This window comes from Acartia tonsa, chromosome 10 (genome assembly GCF_053477335.1).
Source record: "Acartia tonsa isolate MP-2025a chromosome 10, ASM5347733v1, whole genome shotgun sequence".
Classification (NCBI taxonomy): domain Eukaryota; kingdom Metazoa; phylum Arthropoda; class Copepoda; order Calanoida; family Acartiidae; genus Acartia; species Acartia tonsa.
In genome coordinates this window covers 33,079,847-33,102,064 of record NC_137269.1, presented here as the reverse complement: position 1 = coordinate 33,102,064, position 22,218 = coordinate 33,079,847, and the positions used below count along the sequence as shown (strand labels likewise).

Sequence of the window (22,218 nt, the reverse complement as noted above, 5' to 3'; positions counted from 1 at the left end):
TATAACAAAGGTTTGTAAATAAAAGGATATGGAAGCGAAATACGACTTTGACTGACTTATAGTCGGAAATTCATTTTCAAACTGGGGAAATGCACAAATTGAAAAAAATTAAAACTTATTTTTACAAAAAAAATAACTAATTATGTCCAGGGAGGGAGGGGACATTAGGCTATTTATTGCACTAGTCCCCAAAAATTTTATAATAACGTTTTGTTATTCGTTGTGTCAACAACTTTGAGGACTTTTATTAAATTCTGATTGGTTGGCCATAAAGATGAGTATGCAAACGTTTTAAACACTAATTGTAATCTACAGTTAAGTGGTAGTTGTGTGTATCATCATTGGGGATGTACATCAATTTAGTTGCCATTGCCTTTTCACTTTAGATCCGTACATTATATCATTGGCTTTCTTAAACAAATTACAACTACGAACAATCTTTTAAAGACTGTATATATAAAACTATTGTATATTTAGAGATTTTTAAAAATTCCTTGTACGTGGCATTTTCGCATAAAATTTAAAGGACGACATTCACTAAAAGTTTTGTTTTTGTTCTTATCCATTATTATTATTATTAATTGATTATTTATTTTAAAATTTGTGTCAGGTTGAATGTGATACCGCCAGAGCAATTACACAAAGCTGGACAGGTAAATCTACATTTTTTCTTCACTTAGAATCTGTAACAATCAGTGGCGTGCACAGGGTTTAGCCAGGGGTGTGCGAAATCAGTGGCATGCATTCAAAAATATTTGCACCCCCTTCATTTATAACCATAGGGCGGTGGCGGATTATATTTAGGGTGAAATACTGAATCAAGAGGGAAATATATTCAGATATTCATATATATGAAAACAATTGTCAAGGAATTTTTGAATTGCTAATTTTTTTTTACACTCCCCTAAAGTTTTATTCGTCTGGCTGTTTAAAAGGCGAACAAACGCATCAATAGTCAACAATTTCTTTCATTTCCATAAAAAATCTGTATACATACGTACATTAGAGGACCTCCGGATTTGATTATATCTGAGTACAAATCCCTACAATACTCTATAATACAGAGCAGAATTTTGTCTGTCTGTACGACTACGGACGAAACTAATGACATCGCTAGACTCTAGATTTTTTGGTTTTACTTTTCAGGATATATATTCCGTCAATTATCCGAAGGTTATAGTTTATATTGGGGGAAAGGGGGGATAACCTCTTTAATTTTTCTTCTCTATATTGATACGGGGTAATTCACTACCTCTCATAAGAGAAAATACACCCTAATCCCGTGTAAAATTAATGTTGGGTTGATTTTTTTTAAACTAAAATTTAAATTTAAGATTTTAAGATTCTGCATTCTTTGTTCTGAGAATCTATTTTTTCTTCTTCTAAGAACTAAGCATTTTCAAGATCTAAACTAATATAATTTAAATGATTTTCCTGTGGGGCTGTAAACCTACAGTACGTGAAAAGAGGAAGGGTAGACTCAGTTTTAATTTTAAACAAAAAAATATCTCAAAAGCTGAGGACCTCTAATGTACAGTTGATATATTTCTTTCCATAAACCAAAAACGCAGAGAAATAATAATAGATTTTGGTTTCTCATATCTATATCATTCTATTACATTTTATATTTAATCCTAACACGTAAGGAATAAATATATTCTTTTTTTTACAGTAGCAAAGATACTCTATAGGTGTCCTAGGGTGGTCCGGTTTGTATAACTAATACTTCGTTTAACAATTTTAAATTTCGCGGTTTTTATCTGAATAGCCCTGCAAGGTGGTTTTCTGGCATCCTGTGCCCGCCAGGAAAGAGATTCAAAATTTCAACTCTCAGTTATGTAAGTTGGTTATAGTCTTTTACCTTTTTCACAAATAAATACGGAAACGGAATAGGGGGGGGGGAGGGGGGTTTGGAGGGTGGGCTTGGACGTTTAAACCACCCCCCCCCACCCAACATCCTATATAGTTTTATATGCATACATATACATATTTTTGTCCTAAAGTTTTGACTAGAATATCTTCCCTTTTCTGTTCTGTTTATTTCTTTTTTGTGTCTTTCTTTGTCTGTATGATATGCTTATGTTTTAAAAAAGCAAAAATACTCTATAAGTGATTGTGAATGTCTGTCCTGTTTTAACCTTTATCTTAAAAAACGTCATTGCACTGTCCTTGTTTCTTACAAAATATGTTTGTCAAAAGCAAAAAGTAGTAAAAAGTATAAAAGTTTACTTTGTGTGTCTTACTAGACCTTTTCCTATAACTTATTGGAGAAACTTTTAACTAAAATCTTTTATCGTATGATAAAAGATAATGTGAGTTTTATCGTATGGGTTTAGTATTTGGGAATATTTTTTTATTGTATGCCAGGGCATCAATGCTTTTATATTTTGAGTGGGTAAGGGGGTGTGGGTAAAAATTCTCAATTAGAGGGAAAATAAACATATATTTTTGCAACGAAATGTCAAAAATTCATCTAATTTATGTATATAAAGGGCTAAAAACCATTACACAAAGAGACAAAAAAATAGTCTAATAATATAAAACCATGTATCAAATGTTTGTCAATTTTACATGCACAGAAATTAGATTTAAAATTTATCCACAAATATTTATGCCAAGTACCTAAAATTCAATACTTATCTTACTTTGTCACAAAAGAGAGGAAAATTAATGATTATTTGAGAATATCCCTTTTAACAGTGAAAAAAATGCAACCATACAATAAATAAAAAATCTACAACATCTAGCTGATTATTAACTTAAGATGTATAACTTATTTATAAATTAGCAGGGATTTGTCTTTTTATAGTTGTTATACCCATTGTAAAATGAACTTACTTGTAGAAATAAATAATATTGAATATTATATATTGCATATTCGTTTACACAATTTATAGTTATTAAGAGGGGGGGGGGGGAAGTTTTGACCCATTTGCGTAAACAGTGAGTATAGGCTTTTTCTTTGGACTGAGAGGATAGGTTATTAGGGATAAAATCATTCTTATATGATAAATTTTCCCAAGTTTTAAGCTTTTTTGGTTAGGCCTCCAGGTTCAGGAGCTGCAGTCTTTCAGGTTCAGGGGCTGCTGGCCTCCAGGTGGTCTCCAGACAGGCAAAAATGAAAACTTTTTTTTTTAAAAAAGAGATGCATATTTTCTTTTATAACTTGACCTCTAACTCTTCAAACAAAAATTTAATTTTTATTTTTACCTTTCCAGATACCACCTGGAGACCTGCAGCTCCTGAATTTAAAGGCTTATCCCATAAGGAAAAAGGATAAGAGGATGAATACTCCTCCTTTTCATGGTAAAATACTACTTCCCCATCTCTAAACTTTTATAGAAAATCTAGCAGACAAAAATCAAAAGCCGCCCAGGGCTTTTTGTATGTCAATTATAAATAATAATGTGAATAAAAAGAAAAGCAATATTTAGCAAACAGCCATGGGCGGTCAGAATCAGCTGAATGTTTATTATGAAAAAAATTTCCCCTTTTTTAGAAATGGAAGGATTCATCTTTCATGCAAAATTTTTTTTCAAATAAAAATAAAATTCTATTTAATTTTTAATTAAAACATTATTACGAATATATCTAATCATATGATTTTATTTTTAATTCAAATATTATATTCTAATTATTAAAGCTTTACATATTATTTTTAATCCTCCCATTTGAAAAGAAGTAGAATAACAATAAAATTTAGCGCGGCAACAGCGCTGAGTAGGCCTCTGAACCCACTGCCTATTTTCGTCTTCTAGTTGCTTCGATTCCTCTCTTTTATTTTTTTCTCTATGGCTTATCCAAAAAATCTTAAACTTGGGAAAATTTATCATATGAGAATGATTTTATCCCAAATAACCTATCCTCTTAGACTAAAGATAAAGCCTATATACTCACTGTTTCCGCAAATGTGTCAAAACTCCCCCCCCCCCCCCTCTTGTTTACATTTTTTCTTATCTTATGTAGCTTTATTCCTGGACTTATCTGACTACTAAGAAACATCCCAATAGAGACGGCACGACAAAACTTTATTAATTTTCTCTAAATTGAGTCTTGGGAAATGTTTAGGGTTTATCAGGGACTATAAGACATAAGACAATGGAAGATAAATTGATTTACATCCCCGATCATGATGAACAAAATTACCAGTTATGTAAATATGTTTGTAACACGCAATTAAGATTTGATATGTGTCCCTATTTTTTAAGACAACGAACGTAGAACCGTTTTATAAAACTTTTGAGACGAACATAATTTACAGTCCAATGTTCTCTTCCTCCCTGGGTATATAATAATCTGGACAGAGTTGATATTATGAAAACTTTAATAAGACAGAGATTATATAATTTTAGAGTTAGATTTCCTCCCTATCATCTATAATACAAAGTAGGAAGAACGATGTCTGCCTGTCCGTCTGAAGCTTAGGATCTCGGTAACCGTTGAACAAAAACAAATAAGGGGGAAGGGGGGGGGGGGTAGGGGCGAAGTAGTAAGGCATTTCGTCAAATGGTGGTCCTAATTTGTGTACTTTTCAGGGCAGCTTTAAAATTATCTTGAAATTGATTCAGGATATTATAGGCATCTAGTAAAAGCAAAAGTAAAAACTAAATATGTTAGTGGGGTGTATTTGTTTGCTAGCTGTTATTTCTCTCGAGAGGGTTGAAACTACTTAAAAATGTAAAAATCCTCCATAAGACACACATTAAGATTATCTTAGCAGGACAACCTAATCGGACATGCAGTGAGCGAGATTTTTAAACACTTATAGATACAAACTCACAGACGTGCAACCTTATGCCAACAGCTTAAAACGGTACTACGTCAAACACTAGGTACGTCAAACAGTAGATACGTCAAACGCTAGACAGACAAACAATAGATGCGTCAAACACTAGACTACGACAAACAGTAGAATTTTCAAATTTGAGACAAACAGAAGAATTTTTAAAGTGCGACAAACACTAAAAGCGACATACACTAGAATTTAGTTCTTTTTGTTAATTATTACTAAATTCATACCTATTACTATCATTGGATGGATCTAAAGGGATAAGATAATGGCCGAAAAATCAATGTACATCCCCTATAGCGTAAAATTAGTGGTTGAAACGTTTGAACACTTTGAACTTATTAAACCAACCAATCAAAATTCATTAAAGTACCAAAAGTTGGTTAGCCAACGAATAAGAAAACTTTCTTCTAAAACTTTCAACCCACTCCCCCCCCAACACCATTTTTATTTTAGTATTTTTTAAATACAATTTTTTTGGGGGTGGGGGGTTTAAATATTTTCTAGGGACAAAATATCTTGGGATCGTGGTAGTACCCTCCCCCAAAATAGGTTTAAACCTTCCCGGGACCTATGATAAGCTACCCTGTTAAGGAGAACCCGATCGGTTCATCGGTTAGTGAGATCCTTTGGTATAGACAAGCAACCATCCTTTTACTTTATAATAAGGATTGATTCTAGCGTTTGTCGTATCTATTGTTTGTCCCCTTTAGAAAAAATCTAGCGTTTGTCATATTCTAGTGTTTGTCGCATTCTACCGTTTGTCGTATCTAGCGTATGTCGTGTCTAGGGTTTGTCGCATCTACTGTTTGACGTATCTAGGGTTTGACGTAGTACCCTTAAAACAAATGGCCATCGACCAAATATTCTTTTATATTTGGATATTTTTTAGCAAAAATGAAGTAGGAAGGATTGTTGGAAAGCCCAAAGTTTTGCTGTAAACCAACCAGTAATGAAAATCTAATATTATTTCTGTACTGTCTTAATTTTATAATTCAATTTTCATTACAAAAGGTTTTAAAACTTTCTTCGAAATCAAATTAATCTAAAGTTTAGCAAAGAAAACATCTTTTTTTTGTTTTTGTTTCATAATTTTACACTGGTCTAAATCTGAAGTGAAAATAAAAACATTTTGTATATATTGATGTAAAAGTGTATTTGCGTTACATAAATGTTCTTATATGTCAAACATGGGGAGGTGATGGGATAAAAGAGGTTTATGGGGGAAAGGGGGGGGGGGGTTGATCGGTAATTTAGCCAGATACAAGTTTCACTTTATTAGAGTTCATGATAACCTGGTGTAAGATCCACGTAATAATAAATATATTATACGTTGTTAATGTGATAAACATAAAGATTTAACTACTAGAAACCTTAAGATTTAGTTTGAAGAAAAAGAAGACAGATTGACAAACTATATAACAAAATATATAACAGACAAGCAAGAAAATTCAAAGTGAGATAAATATAAATTTTAGTTAAATAGAATTAATATATCCCATTAAAATAATAAGAAAAACAACAGAGAATCAAGTTTAGCTCAGGTCAATATTTGTAATGTTTGTTTTGATGATAAAGAAAAAATCCTGGAGAAGGGAACTGATAACAACGTTATCTTATTCGTTAATTTTAAGATTTTGGGAAATTTTATTGAATTTTCATTGCTTGGTTACAAACTTGTTGTGTCCAAATTATTCAATCTATAATTTAATCTACAAAATGTATAATTTTGCCGATATGCAAAAAAATTTCATGCATTGTCTCATCCCTCAAAATCCCTGAAAATAACATAATAAGAAAATGTTGACAATGCACCATTTTAGAGAAAACAAGAACAGATTCTTACAAAGAAGATTATAAAAAGTAAATAAATGAGTATTTATACAGGAATTTTTAATAAAATTAGAAATGCAAATTCTTCAGGAGCAATAAAGTAAAAGATAATAGAGTGTATTTGCACAGACAGACCGGGATTCATGGAAATCAATTGTAGAGTAACTTCACTACTATAAAAAAAGATGAAAAGATGCAATTGTATGGGGGTTTTAGGCTATTTTTCCCCGAAAATTCTAGAGGTTAAACATGAAGTCGCAAGTAAATAATATAGTGTTTCGATGTTTTTTCTTAAAAGCCTGAAAACATTTTTGAGTAGTCTATCTGCAATAGTGTGTCAGAATTCGAGTCAAATCTATACACACTGTAAAAGCACTTGTCGATATTTTAACAGTATTTATAATTTTTTAATAGCATGGCTTTGATAAAAATTGGCTGACATGATATGTAATACTATTTATCAATTCACATAATTGGAACAGTGGAAAGTATCATGTTTGACGTCATAACTACGTTTATTATCCATTTCTTTTTTAGGGGTTTCCTTTCCTACTTCTCCTCTAATCCTTTATTGTTGGACGTATTTTTATGACGTCTCACATAACACTTTCCGCTGTGCCCACATATTTGACAATTAGTTATGTCATTAAATAATTAAATAATCTAACCTAAAATAAACACCAAAAGTGATCCAATTTTGGTTAAATTTATGTCGATAACTGTGCTTTTTATTTTTTTTTGGGTATTTCATATTTTGGAAAAGTTTCGATCAACGAAAAAAATTCCATAAACAGTTACGTTAATTTTATTTTTAATCATAAAAGATTTTCTTATTAATAATCTTAATGAAAGTTTTAATTATGAGAATAATTTTTACAGTGTAGAAATAAAACAACCTTAACCAAGATATAGAAAATTTATTTCTTAAGTAGTGTTCATACAACTTTACAATTATTGGCTCAGAGTATTGGTTTATATAAATAATATATTTATATCAATTTTATCAAAGTTTTAAATATAATCTGGATGTCTGAACAGTTGCGTGTAAATTGTTTTACCAGGAGGTAGGCTTCGCAAATTTTCACACCTTCATTACGATTTTTGACAACCCATTTCAACCCAAATCGAGGGGGCCTTGTAATTGAGACAACAAGAGAGGTGTGTTTTTATTGTCAGAGGGATGGATCTTCCCAGGTGACCAGTGACCACCCCCTACATAATTAACATACACAATTGTCTAAAAACTTTTACCCCTCCTTAAATTAGGGATAGGGGAGAATTTATTTTACCCTGTCACCCCCCATAGCTGTTTTTAGGGTGTAGAGGGGTGTAGAAGGGTGTATTTTTCCAGATAAGTGGATAAACCCCCATCTGCACACTAAAACTAAATTAAAAGTACTTGTAAATCTTCCTTAATTCTTATTGTTTGATTGATAAACAAATTTGTTTTGCTACTTTCTTAATTTTATTTAGTATGTGAAAACACGAATACAAATAACAAGTCTAGAAAGTTAATAATAAAGCCTTGGGCGGCCTAGCACTTCTTTTATATACAAAATTAATTTCTTGTATAATTTCTTAGCTTTTTTTCATGCAAGGATGATGGTTTTTAATTGCAGCATAGCCAATGTCTTTTAAAATATATTTTCAGTCAGTGTTAAAAAGGTCTAGATAACTTACAATGCAGTATCCTAAATTTTTCATAGATTTACATCTATGCCCCCTCAGTGATTTAAAATGGCTACGAACCAGAAAGAAAAATAATATCTTCCATGAAATTCTCAAAATTTACAATAAAAAACCAAGATAGATTTAACCCACTTTTGATGTTTCTTCCCGACCACCTGTGTGTAAAATTTTCAGTTTTTTCAGTACTGTTCTTCATGTAAATCATTTAGCACACAAAATTAGTTACCTTTTACTTCATATGCAGTTTTAAATATAAATACACTATTTGGTTTTTTTGTTTCCTTATCCTATCCAATAAATAATGTAAAAATATTTTCCCGAAAATAGTAAAGAAATTTTAGTCAAATAAGGAAGTAATTTTTGGCAATTTATTTCTTCAAAATTACCGTCAATTTTATATTTTTTGCACTTTTTTGTGTAATTGTTGTGACATTGCAAAAAAGATAAATTTGATAATGGTTTCTTAATTCAAGATCTATATTTTTAAAAGAAAGGATCGTTCTATAAAGGTGAGGTTCCCTAGTAAGATAGAATTGTTATTTGAGTATGATTTATTAGTCTTTATTAGGCCTATTTTGATTTATTTATTGGGAGAGGGGCATACGATTGTAAATTGTTATTGTACCCGAAGTTTTATAAATACGCTCTCTAGTCTTTCAGGCTTAAGTTTTGGGTACTTTTATGAAATATAAATTGGTTGGTGTATAACTTTAAATAATTTTGATCTACAGAAGTTAACTTTGAATATGATCATTAGGAATGTACATATTAATTATTGTATGTATCTTGTCGTCTCTCCCCCGACTGTTGAGGGTTAAGAATTTGAAATGTTTCTAAATGTTCAGGGTGACTCTAAAGTGTTGGTTGTGGTTGACGCTAGTGGAAAGAAGAGAGTTATGGCGGTTGCTCCACTCACACAAGCCATCATTCCAAGGTATGTGCACAATTTACCTGATTGATTACAGGTTCCAGGTATGATCCTGCAGGTACCGATCCTCCAGATCTGCAACACACATTGAATGGCTTCTGTGATAATCTTTGAGAATTCAAATTTTAAACTTAAGCTTATCTCATATGTCGACATGCCATTTAAAATTTGGTGAAAATTCAATGTCCTTTATCTCTAATCGATAGCAGCCAGAAAAAGGTCCAAAAAGGGGCCAACTCAAATTATATTAACTTTTGAAACCCCTGAAAAGTCCAATTTTAGATAATATCTTATATCTTAACCAGAGAAATCTATCTAAATATTTATGAGCGTTAAACTATATTTGAATTATTTATCGCCTTCCTTCGTACATCCTACAATACCAGGAAGAATTAAAGTTCCTATAAAGTTATTTTATCCATTTTTATATTACTTTTAAATCAAACATTTTTATCAAATGCTTTGTTATATTCAAAGTGACTGTAATTATTATTAAATAAGTAAGTCAGAGAAAAGTATAAAAAACAATCCACAAAGTTGTTTCTGTATTATTATAAACAAACTTATGCGGTTGGGTTGATGATAGAGGTTTGATTAATTTGAATTATCGTCTAAAATATATTTTAATCATTCAAGATAGAATTATACCGCAAAAGTTGGAAACAATTAGGGGGGGGGGGTAACACAGGTGCTTGGAGTACAAAATAAGCAATAGGGTGAAATTTATTTCTTTTTTACCCTCTTAGCAATAATTTTTAGGGTGCTAAACTAAGTTAAACATAGGTTGGGGAATATAGCACCTTTAAAAATCATTAAATAAAATTATGTTTAAGGGTGAAATAAAAAGTTAAGGATGGTTTTAATACCTCATCTAACCAAAGTCCTGAATTAATCGTCATATTATTGCATACATTTTTAGCTTTGGTATTGAAGTAAATATTTTTACTGTGTCTTTTACGTTAAATACCCCTTTGATTTTCAACTTGAATAGGACAGACTCTTAGAAAGGTAGAATTAGTATTTACCGCATTGTATTATAGACAGCTTTTCGCGGATATCAGAAAAATTATAAGATCAAAACTAGTTTTGTTAGCTCCAAGGGGCCGAAGTCTTGGTCTAACAACACTGGTATTAATTTTATGTTTTCATTATAATATTCGTAGAAAATTGTCTGCAATACAATGCTATACATGATTTTTTAGTATGGCCGAGAACCTGTTCTAGTCCAGCAGATATTAATCGGGTTGGAAGCCATATTGGAAATGTTTTTATCTGCAGGACTGGTAGAGGATGATAATTACTTTCCCTTCCAGTTAGTTTAATTGTTTACCTTCTCTATATAAAACAACAATCATTTATGTTAGCAAAATTATTTTAAAAAATAGAATATGATGATTTTGATCATGTTTTTTCACCTTGGAATCATTATATAACTCAAAGACAGAAAATTTTTTATTTTAAAGCCAAAATTTATTCAATAGACATATAATAGTTGTGAATTTTCATTAAATAGAAAAAAATATAATCAATAAAAGTAACAAGTTTTCTTTTCTCACAAAAGTTGTATATTTTCATTTTTATCAATAGTCTTACAACTAACTGCTTTATAGATTATTTTAAATTAATAGATAGTACTGTTGCTATTTGGTATAGTTTTTTTAGCGGTAGTGTACGAAGAATAAATTGTTTGTGTTACATTTCAAAATTAATTAAGAACTGATAAACTTACAAAGACGGAGAGAAAAGCAGTTTTAATTTATTGAAATCTTGATGTTTTTTTTTCTGGCCTATTTCGCACTTAACTTTCAGTCTTAGATGTAAAAAAGTGAATATACTTTTATATATTCTTTTTTTTCAGGGGGGGGGGGGATGGGGAAATTATTTTTCTTTTGGGAGAGGGGAAGTACATTCGCCATTAAATCTTCCCTGTACATATAAGAAGCTTCACTGTTAACTCAAACCATATCAGATTAGGGGTTAGCGAGATCCTTCGGTACACACAGACAGACAAACAAACATCTTGTTATTTTTATATATGGATGAAAATTTAAAATATCAGTTGCTATTGTACATAAATAAAGAGAAACCATAGAAAGTGTCATGTGTAGTGTCGTAAAAATACGTCTAATTACTCCCTTTTTAGACGTATTTTTATGACGTCACACATGACACTTTCCAGCACTAGAAATAATAATCCCTTTTACTTTAGGACGGTTATAACAGCTGTGCAAAGCTTCTATACAACCAGAACTATTGTAAATAATGATTCTTATAACTTTAGGACGGTTATAACAGCTGTGCAGAGTCTCTATACAAGCAGAACTATTGTAAATAATGATTCTTATAACTTTAGGACGGTTATAACAGCTGTGCAGAGTTTCTATACAAGCAGAACTATTGTAAATAATGATTCTTATAACTTTAGGACGGTTATAACAGCTGTGCAGAGTTTCTATACAAGCAGAACTATTGTAAATAATGATTCTTATAACTTTAGGACGGTTATAACAGCTGTGCAGAGTTTCTATACAAGCAGAACTATTGTAAACAATGATTCTTATAACTTTAGGATGGTTATAACAGCTGTGCAGAGTTTCTATACAAGCAGAACTATTGTAAATAATGATTCTTATAACTTTAGGACGGTTATAACAGCTGTGCAGAGTTTCTATACAAGCAGAACTATTGTAAATAATGATTCTTATAACTTTAGGATGGTTATAACAGCTGTGCAAAGTTTCTATACAACCAGAACTATTTTAAATAATGATTCTTATAACTTTAGGATGGTTATAACAGCTGTGCAAAGTTTCTATACAACCAGAACTATTGTAAATAATGATCTTTATAACTTTAGGATGGTTATAACAGCTGTGCAGAGTTTCTATACAACCAGAACTATTGTAAATAATGATCCTTATAACTTTAGGACGGTTATAACAGCTGTGCAGAGTTTCTATACAAGCAGAACTATTGTAAATAATGATTCTTGTTACTCTAGGACGGTTATAACAGCTGTGCAGAGTTTCTATACAACCAGAACTATTGTAAATAATGATCCTTATAACTTTAGGACGGTTATAACAGCTGTGCAGAGTTTCTATACAAGCAGAACTATTGTAAATATTGATCTTTATAACTTTAGGACGGTTATAACAGCTGTGCAGAGTTTCTATACAACCAGAACTATTGTAAATAATGATTCTTGTTACTCTAGGACGGTTATAACAGCTGTGCAGAGTTTCTATACAACCAGAACTATTGTAAATAATGATCCTTATAACTTTAGGACGGTTAAAACAGCTGTGCAGAGTTTCTATACAACCAGAACTATTGTAAATATTGATCTTTATAACTTTAGGACGGTTATAACAGCTGTGCAGAGTTTCTATACAACCAGAACTAACGATGATTCTCAGGTTAGTAATTATAGTCATTCTTTGACCCCAACTATTTTCTACTTACAGTTTTAAACTATTTTTGTTCGTTATCGTACATAAATTAAGTAACCTAAATAACTCGCAAATACATAAAGTACATAAACCTAATTGTTTTACTGAAATGCAATTTATTTTATTACAAATTTAATTTAATTTTTTAAAATTTGGTTAAACCTTATTGCTATGATACAGGACTAGCAAAAATGATGACATTATTTAAGTATAGCAAAATAATTAGACGTAGTATGAGTTTTATTTTACTGCTTGAAATGATTTTATTATGAAATTAGCCTTACATATACATAGACTGTGTCTGTGTATACTGAAGGATCTTTGCTAACTGCTAAACCGTTATGGTTCTCAATTACAAACTAACTTTTCATAGGTCCTGGAAAGTTTTTTTTAAAAGCAATATAAAAATTTGGGGACGGAATTCAACCTCCCCCCCCCCCCCTTCAATACCCCTAGAGACCTCTATGGGCGTAGTCTCCAGTAAACATAAACTAATGAAATTGAATGAGGACAGAATGGTTTTCTTTTGAGAGGGTATGGAGCTAATATTGACGTACAAAACCTAATTATGAAGTGCCTCGCTTTAAAATTTGAATCAAATAATAAAATTCTAACTAAAACTGGCCCCCGCCAATTTGGATTACCAAGAAATACACAAATTTAAATTATAAAACACAAAAGAATTTGATAAAAAATTAGCAACCCATCAAATTTACAACAAAAAACAATAAAAAAAAATTATGAAATTTTTGATATTTTAGATTTGTTGAATAGAATACAAATTTTTAATTTTGAAAGAAAAAGGGAAAAATAAGTGTGCTCAAATTAAAATAAATTGTAATATTGTCTTCAAAGTTTCCGTAAAAGAGCAAATCAGAGAAACTTCTGAAAAAGATCAGGGTCCAGGTTTAGTTCGATTCTATTGGGAACAAGGTAACCCCTCAGGGTTGGGGTTCCAAATGTATTGTATTAGCCCCATAATGATAGGGCATCCAATTCCACAGCGGCAACAAGGCATAAGGAAAAAATATTATCTGTGATTTAAAATACACTTATTATTATGTCTTTATAGCTGAATTGGCACAGACTGAGTAAATATTTGAACAGGTTGCCACTGGGTTGTGACCCACCAGTTAAATTAAAAAGCAAAGCTTTTCTATGATTAGGTTCTTTACGTACCTACTCTATAATTGATAACAGACAACAATTTTTGGTATGATTCCTATTCATATGATTTTTCATAACAATGATTTCCAGGGCAACAAGGTACAATAAGCGAAGCATCTCTACAAGAAAGGCATAAAACCCTACTTTAGTATTGGTTATATTTGAATAGAAGTAAAACCAAATATATTGCAGACAGTATAACTATTATTTGGGTCAATAACACTAAATAGGTTAATTTGATTATCACAAATAAAATAATAATAATTTGTCTGTCTAATGTTCTTTCATTTTTTGCAATATTTTTTTAGGAAAAGGATATTTTAATTGAAATATATAAGAACTAGCGCCTACGTCCCTAGAAGAATCTAGGGGCACTTAAGATATTTTCTTTTCAATCTACGTGAAATTCAGCTTTTTACAATAAATATTTATTTAGTTATGTTTTTTTATAGTTTTAGCTAGATACTAAAAATATCCGTTTTGTTGTTGCGATTTTTATTGGGATTGTGGTGTTACCCTCCCCCAAAATAGCCACAAACCTTCCCAGTACCTATGAGTAACTACACTGTAAAGGAAAACCATATCGGTTCAGCGGTTGGCGAGATCCGTTGGTACAAACAGACAGAAAGCCATTTATTGTAAGGATTATAGTATTAGTAACGTACTGGAAAAAGCTGTTTTTCATTTTTTGTCGTATGATCGATAACATATTTTTTTGTCAAACCCCTGAAGAAAAGGGGGATTAACCCTTCAAAGACCAGTATGCAACTTTCCTTAACCTAAACTACTGATTTAGTTACTTTGCTTCAATATACCATACTAGCGGCTTCGCCCCTAGCCTCTAGGGGCTTTGCCCCAAGAGGTGATAAAAAAAATTAATGGGGGGGGGGATTTTTTTGGGTGTTTTTTTTGGGGGGGGGGGTTGGGGGTGTCCCATCCCCCTAAGAAAATAGCTTAAAACCACCACAGGACCAATAGATAGATACCCTGAAGAGTAGAATCCGATCGGTTCAGTGGTTACCGAGATCTTAAGGGACGGACAGACATCGTTCTACTTTGTATTATAGATATCTAGTCGATTTATTATGGGATATCGCCGATTTTAGCAGTATAAAGATTTTATATTGTACATTATAAATTGATCTTACCCTCTAGGGAATGTATAAAATAACACTAAAAGGGAGTTTTATAAAAACTGCATATTTTAAATCTTTATTTAAAAAGATGGAAAATATAAGTTTGTCCAAAAACTAAAAGCACATTTAAGAAATTTTGAAGAAAAAATCAAAGTAAGCTAATATTAATTATTCTTGTTAATCAAATTAAAGACTATTTTAGACTTTATCCAGTAATAAATTCAAATAAAAATTATAAAAATCTAAATGTAGGTTCGCACCAATTTAAAGTTGATATTATGTTACAGAACACCTACACTCTCTGTATGATATAAGTTATAACTAAGTTTATTCAATATTTCATTTTCAATTAAAGTAAAGAAAAAAAAATCAGTTTTTCCCTACTTATGTTTCAAATATTTTTTTTTGCTGTTTTACAAGAAAAAAAATGAATCCCTTACAGTCAAAGAGTTGAAATCATTTAGACTATCTTAAAAAAAACTCTAGATTTTTTTAACAAAACTACTCTATAATTGTATTATGTGTTTATCCTTCAGTCTATCTATCTGTCGAACTGTTAGTAATGTTAGAGGTTGTCGATTCTTATTTTTATCATTTCAAATAATTCAATTTCCAGTATGGCTTCCAAACCGAATAATGTCCACTGGTTTAGAACCTGTTCTTACTTAAAAATCCTTTATAGCATAATATAACAGATAATTTTCCACAAATAATAAAACAAAGATCATAATTTGAATACCAGTCTAGTGGGCTCGAGCCATAAAAACTGGAATTTAACAATTTTTCATCATATTATCCGCGGAAAGCTTGCTATGATACGATGCAATAAATAACTATTTCATCACTCACCCATTACTTTCCTCGTCCTTTCATTAACCACAAATTTTGCCTAATTAATTTCAAACAGCCTTGCTACTATGGGACATAATCGTTCTTGCTCTTAGAATTTACAATAAAATAAAGATACGATAAACTGGATAAATTATTTACCTTAAATTGTCAATTTAAGAGAAAATAAAAACGACCATTCTTGCAACTGTTCAACCTTACTTGGTGCTATTATTCTTTTTACTATAATTTGTTTATATTTGATCAGGCTCATACGTAACAATTTACGTATGAACAAATTCATTTTTATCAAATGATTCAAAAAGATATTATTCCCTTAAAGTGCATACTCACAGTTAGTCCCGCATGGAAAGGTCACCGCCTTTCAGGGATAGGGCACTGTCACAGGGGTTAGACATTAAAATTAAAATGATTTATTTCAAAAATGATATGTGGGAGGGGTAGTTTATGTGCTTACCAGGCACTTTGAGGGAAAGCACCTTATTATTAAAGTGCAGAAAAGGGGTGTAAATATAAGGGGGTGGATACACCCTCCTAGGTCAACAATCCACCACAATTCCCTGTATACCCCCATTGTATGTTAGTGAAACCCCCATGAAACAGCAAAAAGGGACCACTTGATCGTTAGTTATCGACGGCGTTAAGGTTTTAATTTGCCAACTCCCCGCTATCCCCCCCCCAAAAAAAAAATTAAAAAAGGTCATAAGACAAACGCAGGAGTCCCAAACGTCGGAGTGGACAAACGCAGGAGTGGACACTTGACCTAACCTAACCTATTTTAAACCCATATTTTAGGTTTTTATATGCCTAACCCCTGCGGGGGGCTTATTTGTATATTCATATCTTAACCTAACCTAACCTGTATAGAAATACTTGCCTAAATTAATATTTTAACACTCCTGCGTTTGTCCTCTCCAACGTTTGGGACACCTCAGTTTGACCTGGAACCAAAAAAAATATTTTCATGCTGTGCTACTTATGGATAACATTTATCGTTTTTAGGTTGACTATAGTAGTCTGCTCTACCCAGAGGAAAAGAAGCTAAGGTAATATTTATAAGCGCAGCTACTCTACAACAAGTCTTATTCTTGTTCTTTATTTTATTTGTAAAAGAAATTGCATAAGAAATTGGGATTTAAATCAATCTACAATCCTTTCATACTTCCAATATTTACCGACGTTTTGCAAAGGATAAGATTTACACATTGGAATTATTGAGCAGATTAGTTTTACGTTCATTAAATTATTCTTAAGTGCAATAACTACTCTTAATTGTTAAAGAAAGTTAAAGAAGTGATGATGCTTTTAGTATTGTAGTAGTATTAGAAGGCTTACCTAGCAATTACCTAAAACAAGCGATACTGCTATTCTTGGCACCTTTAACGTCAGGTCTAACAACCAAGGATAACTGAGGGGAGCCAAATTTCTTATTTTTTTTGTACAAACACCCGGAGTATTAGGTTAAGTAACACCCAACAGACAACCACATATTTGATTGCACGATATGTGTCTGGAAGTCCTAACTGTGCATGTGCCTGGGCCAAGGCAATCCCCCCTACTCAGTCAATTAATGTCACTCATCTGAACTAGCAGCAGTGTTAACCATTTTTAAAGTCTTGAGTTATGCTCTCATATGCTAGCCTAGAGAATTTTGAAGGATTTAGTCCTTTCTCTTTTTTTCTTATAGTTTTCCTCGTTATTCAGTAAATGATTTGAAATGAAATATATTCATGTTTTGAAAATTTGATTTGTGATTTTTCAAACAAGAGAATTTGAATAGACTATTGGTGTTCTTACAAACAAAATGAAGCAAAATCACTTTTGCAGTATTATGGCTCAGTTTAATTTCTGCTGGATTAAAACCGGTTCGGAGCCACACTAAAAATATTTTTTTGTATTATAAAAATTAGTCCATGTAAGATACAATAAAAATCCTAAAATAATTTCCTGTTTTGGTGGCCCTGGACTTCGGTCTCTCGGTACCAGCAAAACTAGATTTAATTTAATATTTTCATCCCAATAGTCGCGAAAAACTGTTTATTATACAATGCGATAAAAAAACTATTCAATTCTGAATCCCCATATGTTTAAAAACATGTTAAAAGAACACAAATTAAATAAAAAATAAGGTTTCTATTTTTTGTTATTTTGTAAAAACTCAACGAATAAAATATACAAGCTCATGCTAATCCAAACTTAAGGTTTGGTACAGAATTTTAATTTATCTTCAATATAGTAAGGATGGAGTTGATAACTGGTAACTAAAGTTTTAAAAGACATTCTCTTATTTGTTGAAGTGTCCAAAGTTGTCAGCCAATAATTTTGATTGCAATAGGGGTGATTATGTTTATCATCAATGGAGGTGTGCGTTACACCAATTTATCACCTTTATTATTATCAATTAAGTTATCTAAATCAACAATTTCTATAAACAATGATTTAAACATCCATAAAAGCAAAGTTCAAGCTTAAAAAGTAATCTAAAATTTAATTAAAACTTAAAATGTAGGTTGCTTAAAATAGATTTATTAAAATTCTTACATTATTTAATATTTTGATAATTTGATTATTCAAAATGGTCATGATTATTGATTCTAATCAAAGCCATTGATCAATTTAAAACAAAATGTTCATGCCTTAATAAAAAACTGAATAAATTTTTATTAAACTTTTTTATTTTCAGGGAAGCTGAATATGAGCCCTCTAAAGATCTTAAAGAATTGGCAAGGTAAGTAATTTTAAACAACAATACTTTTTTTTTAAATGATGCATTTAAAGTCTATGCTTTGTCTCCCTCGTAAAGACTTGGGTTAACAGCACAACACAAAGCACATCCGCTCAAATTCGTTTGGGATGTGTTAGGTTCGAATCTCTGCCCAAATCATGTTATAACCATGTGATGTGAGACTCTTAATTAAAGAAAAGAAAGGGGAAATGCCTTGGCCCAAAACAGACGGAACTCATTACAATGAACAATTAGGATTTTCAGGCAAGGATCATACAATCAAAAGGTTAGTTGTCTACTATTGTTGGGATGTAAGTTCGTCATTCGGTGTTATCAATCGTCCCCAGAGTCATATAGGATAATGTTTTTAATCGATCCAACCATTTTAACATCCATAGCATCAGACTTCCAACACTTTATTTGAACGATCTATATAGCTAGCCATGGATAGTATTGAGTTTAAATAATGGAGGCACCGTGCAGCATTAGTTATTTTATTTGATATCTCTGGTGTGATCAGTTGTATGTAGAAAAAGAGAATTTATGTACACTCTTTTAATGGAGGTAAAATTAGAATTTTTATATCTACTTATCTGGAAATCTATAGAGAACAAGGACATATACATTTTTAAATAATTCATTGAGAAATAAGGGCTGCAGATGCTAAAAAATACTTTTTCGAGGGTCATACTGTAGATAATTTATGTACACTCTTTTAACCTATCAAGAGCAAGGGACATATAAACTTTATAATGTAGAACAGTTACGCTAAATTATGTAATTACTATTTTCACAGTTTCGCAATCTCTGGATCACAATGTTAAAGTATTCAAAAGAATTTAATTTCAAAGATATATTTAACTTTTGTAAATTCAAACTCAAAATATACAAGTGTGACAACATACTATAGTTTTTAATAAAGCTCCTATTTCTTTGTATTTTATGGTTAAATACTTGAAATATATGTGGATGTTTATTTTCATAGGTAACTTATTATATAATTTATCTTGTGCTTCTCACTATGCTAGGAAAGAAATTTTTACACGATATAATTTACCCAAGAAAAGCTTTATTTTACGAAAGTTTATAGCTAAATCATTACACAAACGAAATGAAAAAAATATGACCAATCCTACCAAAATCTGTACACAATTTCACCCAATACCATTGCCCCGTTGTTCTTCCACTTTTATCATATTGGCTGATGTAGATATTGTGTCTAGATTATCTATTTATATTCTTTAAAATCCGCCAATATTTCTCTCATTACATCTAAAGAAGCAATGACTTATGTTTGTTATTTTTTTTTTGTAGAAAAGTTACTCTATAATTAACTTTGTCTGTCTGTCCGTCAATAACACTAAAGGTGTAATGTGTTTTTTAATATTATATTTAAGAAAGAAGGCTGTATTTTTTTTGATGATTTCTTATACCATTAAGCATCCAGCATATATTTTTTAAACATGATCCGTCAGTTTGTCAAAAATTCTAAAGTACACATTTGATAAACTCGTAATTTTTTTTCTCGTATTCATTCGAATCCGGTGGATAGGAACCGGTTCTCATCCATACGAAAAAACTATGTCTAGCATCGTATTATATCCAGCTTTCTACGAATATAGATATGTACAAACATAAGATTAAAACCAGTGTCTTCGGCACCTCGGGGCTAAAAAACTAGTTTTAATCTCATAATTGTACTTTCTATATCCGCGGAAAGCCGTCTATAATACGATGAAATTTGAATTTGATAGTTTAAAATGATGGAGAGGAATGTTATTTTTCTGTTCTCTGTAGAACGTCTCCAAAACCTCCCCCCTTTAAACCAATTTAAGCAACCAATATGCAATGGCAGAAAGTTGCTATAAAAGTTTTTGGGAAGAATTTTTTGTTCTTTCATTATTTTTCCTTAGTATTTCTGTAGTACAAATAAAAAGGTAACAGTTGAATGAAGTGCATTTTACAATAAATCAAAGAAGATACTTTTCTTTAAAAACGACAAATAAATGTAAAATTAATAGCGCCAAATTCTTATGATAAAGTGACATGATCTGTGTGTGTGTGTGTTTGTAACGAAGGATCTCGCTAACAGCTGATCCGATATGGTTTTACTATACAATGTAGCTTGATGATTTCTGTACCAGTAAGGTACAATTATAAAAGTATAATCACTAGTAACTGGGCCCCTGGCATGTGGCGCTTTATATTTGAAATGAAATGAAATGAAATGAAAAATGAAATGAAATGAAATGAAATGAAATGAAATGAAATGAAATGAAATGAAATGAAAAAATGAAAATGAAATGAAATATTTATTTTATGACACATAGTAAAATAGGCATACATATATACATGACATAAATAATCACAAACAAGCAGTAAAATTGATCAGAGGCAGAGAGGGCAGAAAAATAGCCTAAAACCATCCAAAGACTTTTATCTAAAAGTTTAATTAGCCTACACCTTCCTAGGACCTACGCAATGCTTGAATTGGAGAACTCAATCCGTTCAGTAATTATGGAAATAATAAGCTACATACAAAAACCTTACTACTTTATATAATGGGATCACCAGAAAGCGTCCATTTTAAACTGGTTAGGTATTTGTTTTTAAACTTGAGTTTGAACTGAATTCAATAGATGGGTATATGAAAATAAATTATTGTTCAAGAGCGGAATAGGAATAGTTTTTTCCCAGAGATAAAAAAGGGGATAAGACAATGGCCAATAAATTGATGTGCATCCCAAATGATGATACACAAAATTACCTATTCTGTACAATTACAATTTGTGTTTTTTTTGGTTGGAATGTTTGAACGCTCCAGTTAATGAACCAACCAATCAAAATTAAATAAATAACCCAATGTCCCCTTTCCATTTTTTTTTCAAAAAAAGTTCTTTTTTAATTTAGTAGTATAAAATAAACGTATGCTGAATATAAAAAGAAAAGATGCAATTGATCTGAAAAGCAAATATGTTTATTGCATATTTGCTCTCTCAGCCATTCCTTCTAATACAGGCGTGCACACGATTTTATAACTTTTAAGAACCTGCATCACATTCAAGCTTTATAAGACTCATATATTCTTATATAAAAGTTTCAGGATGTTTGTCTTTGTGTCTGTACCGATGGTTATCGCTAACCACCAAACAGATATGGTTCATGTTTAAAATTTAGCTTCGAATAGGTACTGGGAAGATTTATAACTATTTTTTTGTTGCTAAAAGAACCCCCCTCCTACATTTTTTATTACTAAAACTTAAAAGGGGTTGTTCGACTTCCATCCTCCAACCTTAATAATCTAGAGAGGTCTCTAGGGGCGGAGCCGATAGTTTATGATAACGGAATTCATAGAGATTTCTATATGAAGAGTGGGAAAGGAATAATCCTAAAAGAGAAAGAAAATGGCAAACTTAGATTTCCTTTCAGAGAAAGGAAACTTAGCAAGAAGTAATGGCTGTTATTTTATAGACATGATATAATGACTATACTTACATATCAAACAACAATTGTTCATTTAACTCCAGATTTATTGTTATATGTATAATTTGTAATCTTTAATAAATGTAATAGTCAAAATACACTTTTCGAATTTAATTCTTCTGCTAAAAATTTACTTCAGGGGCCTAGAAATACATGCACAAAATTTT

At 31.2% G+C, this 22,218-nt stretch overlaps 1 protein-coding gene across 1 annotated transcript in view; it reads left to right on the top strand.

Moving 5' to 3' along the window:
* LOC145330772 (uncharacterized) overlaps positions 1-22,218 on the top strand; it is a 37,070-nt gene that overhangs the window by 12,410 nt on the left and 2,442 nt on the right. Inside the window, exons 3-7 of the mRNA XM_080175437.1 lie at positions 611-653; positions 9,157-9,245; positions 12,601-12,658; positions 16,846-16,889; positions 18,527-18,571. Coding sequence (XP_080031563.1) covers positions 611-653; positions 9,157-9,245; positions 12,601-12,658; positions 16,846-16,889; positions 18,527-18,571 — 279 coding nt within the window. The remainder of the gene's footprint in view (positions 1-610; positions 654-9,156; positions 9,246-12,600; positions 12,659-16,845; positions 16,890-18,526; positions 18,572-22,218) is intronic.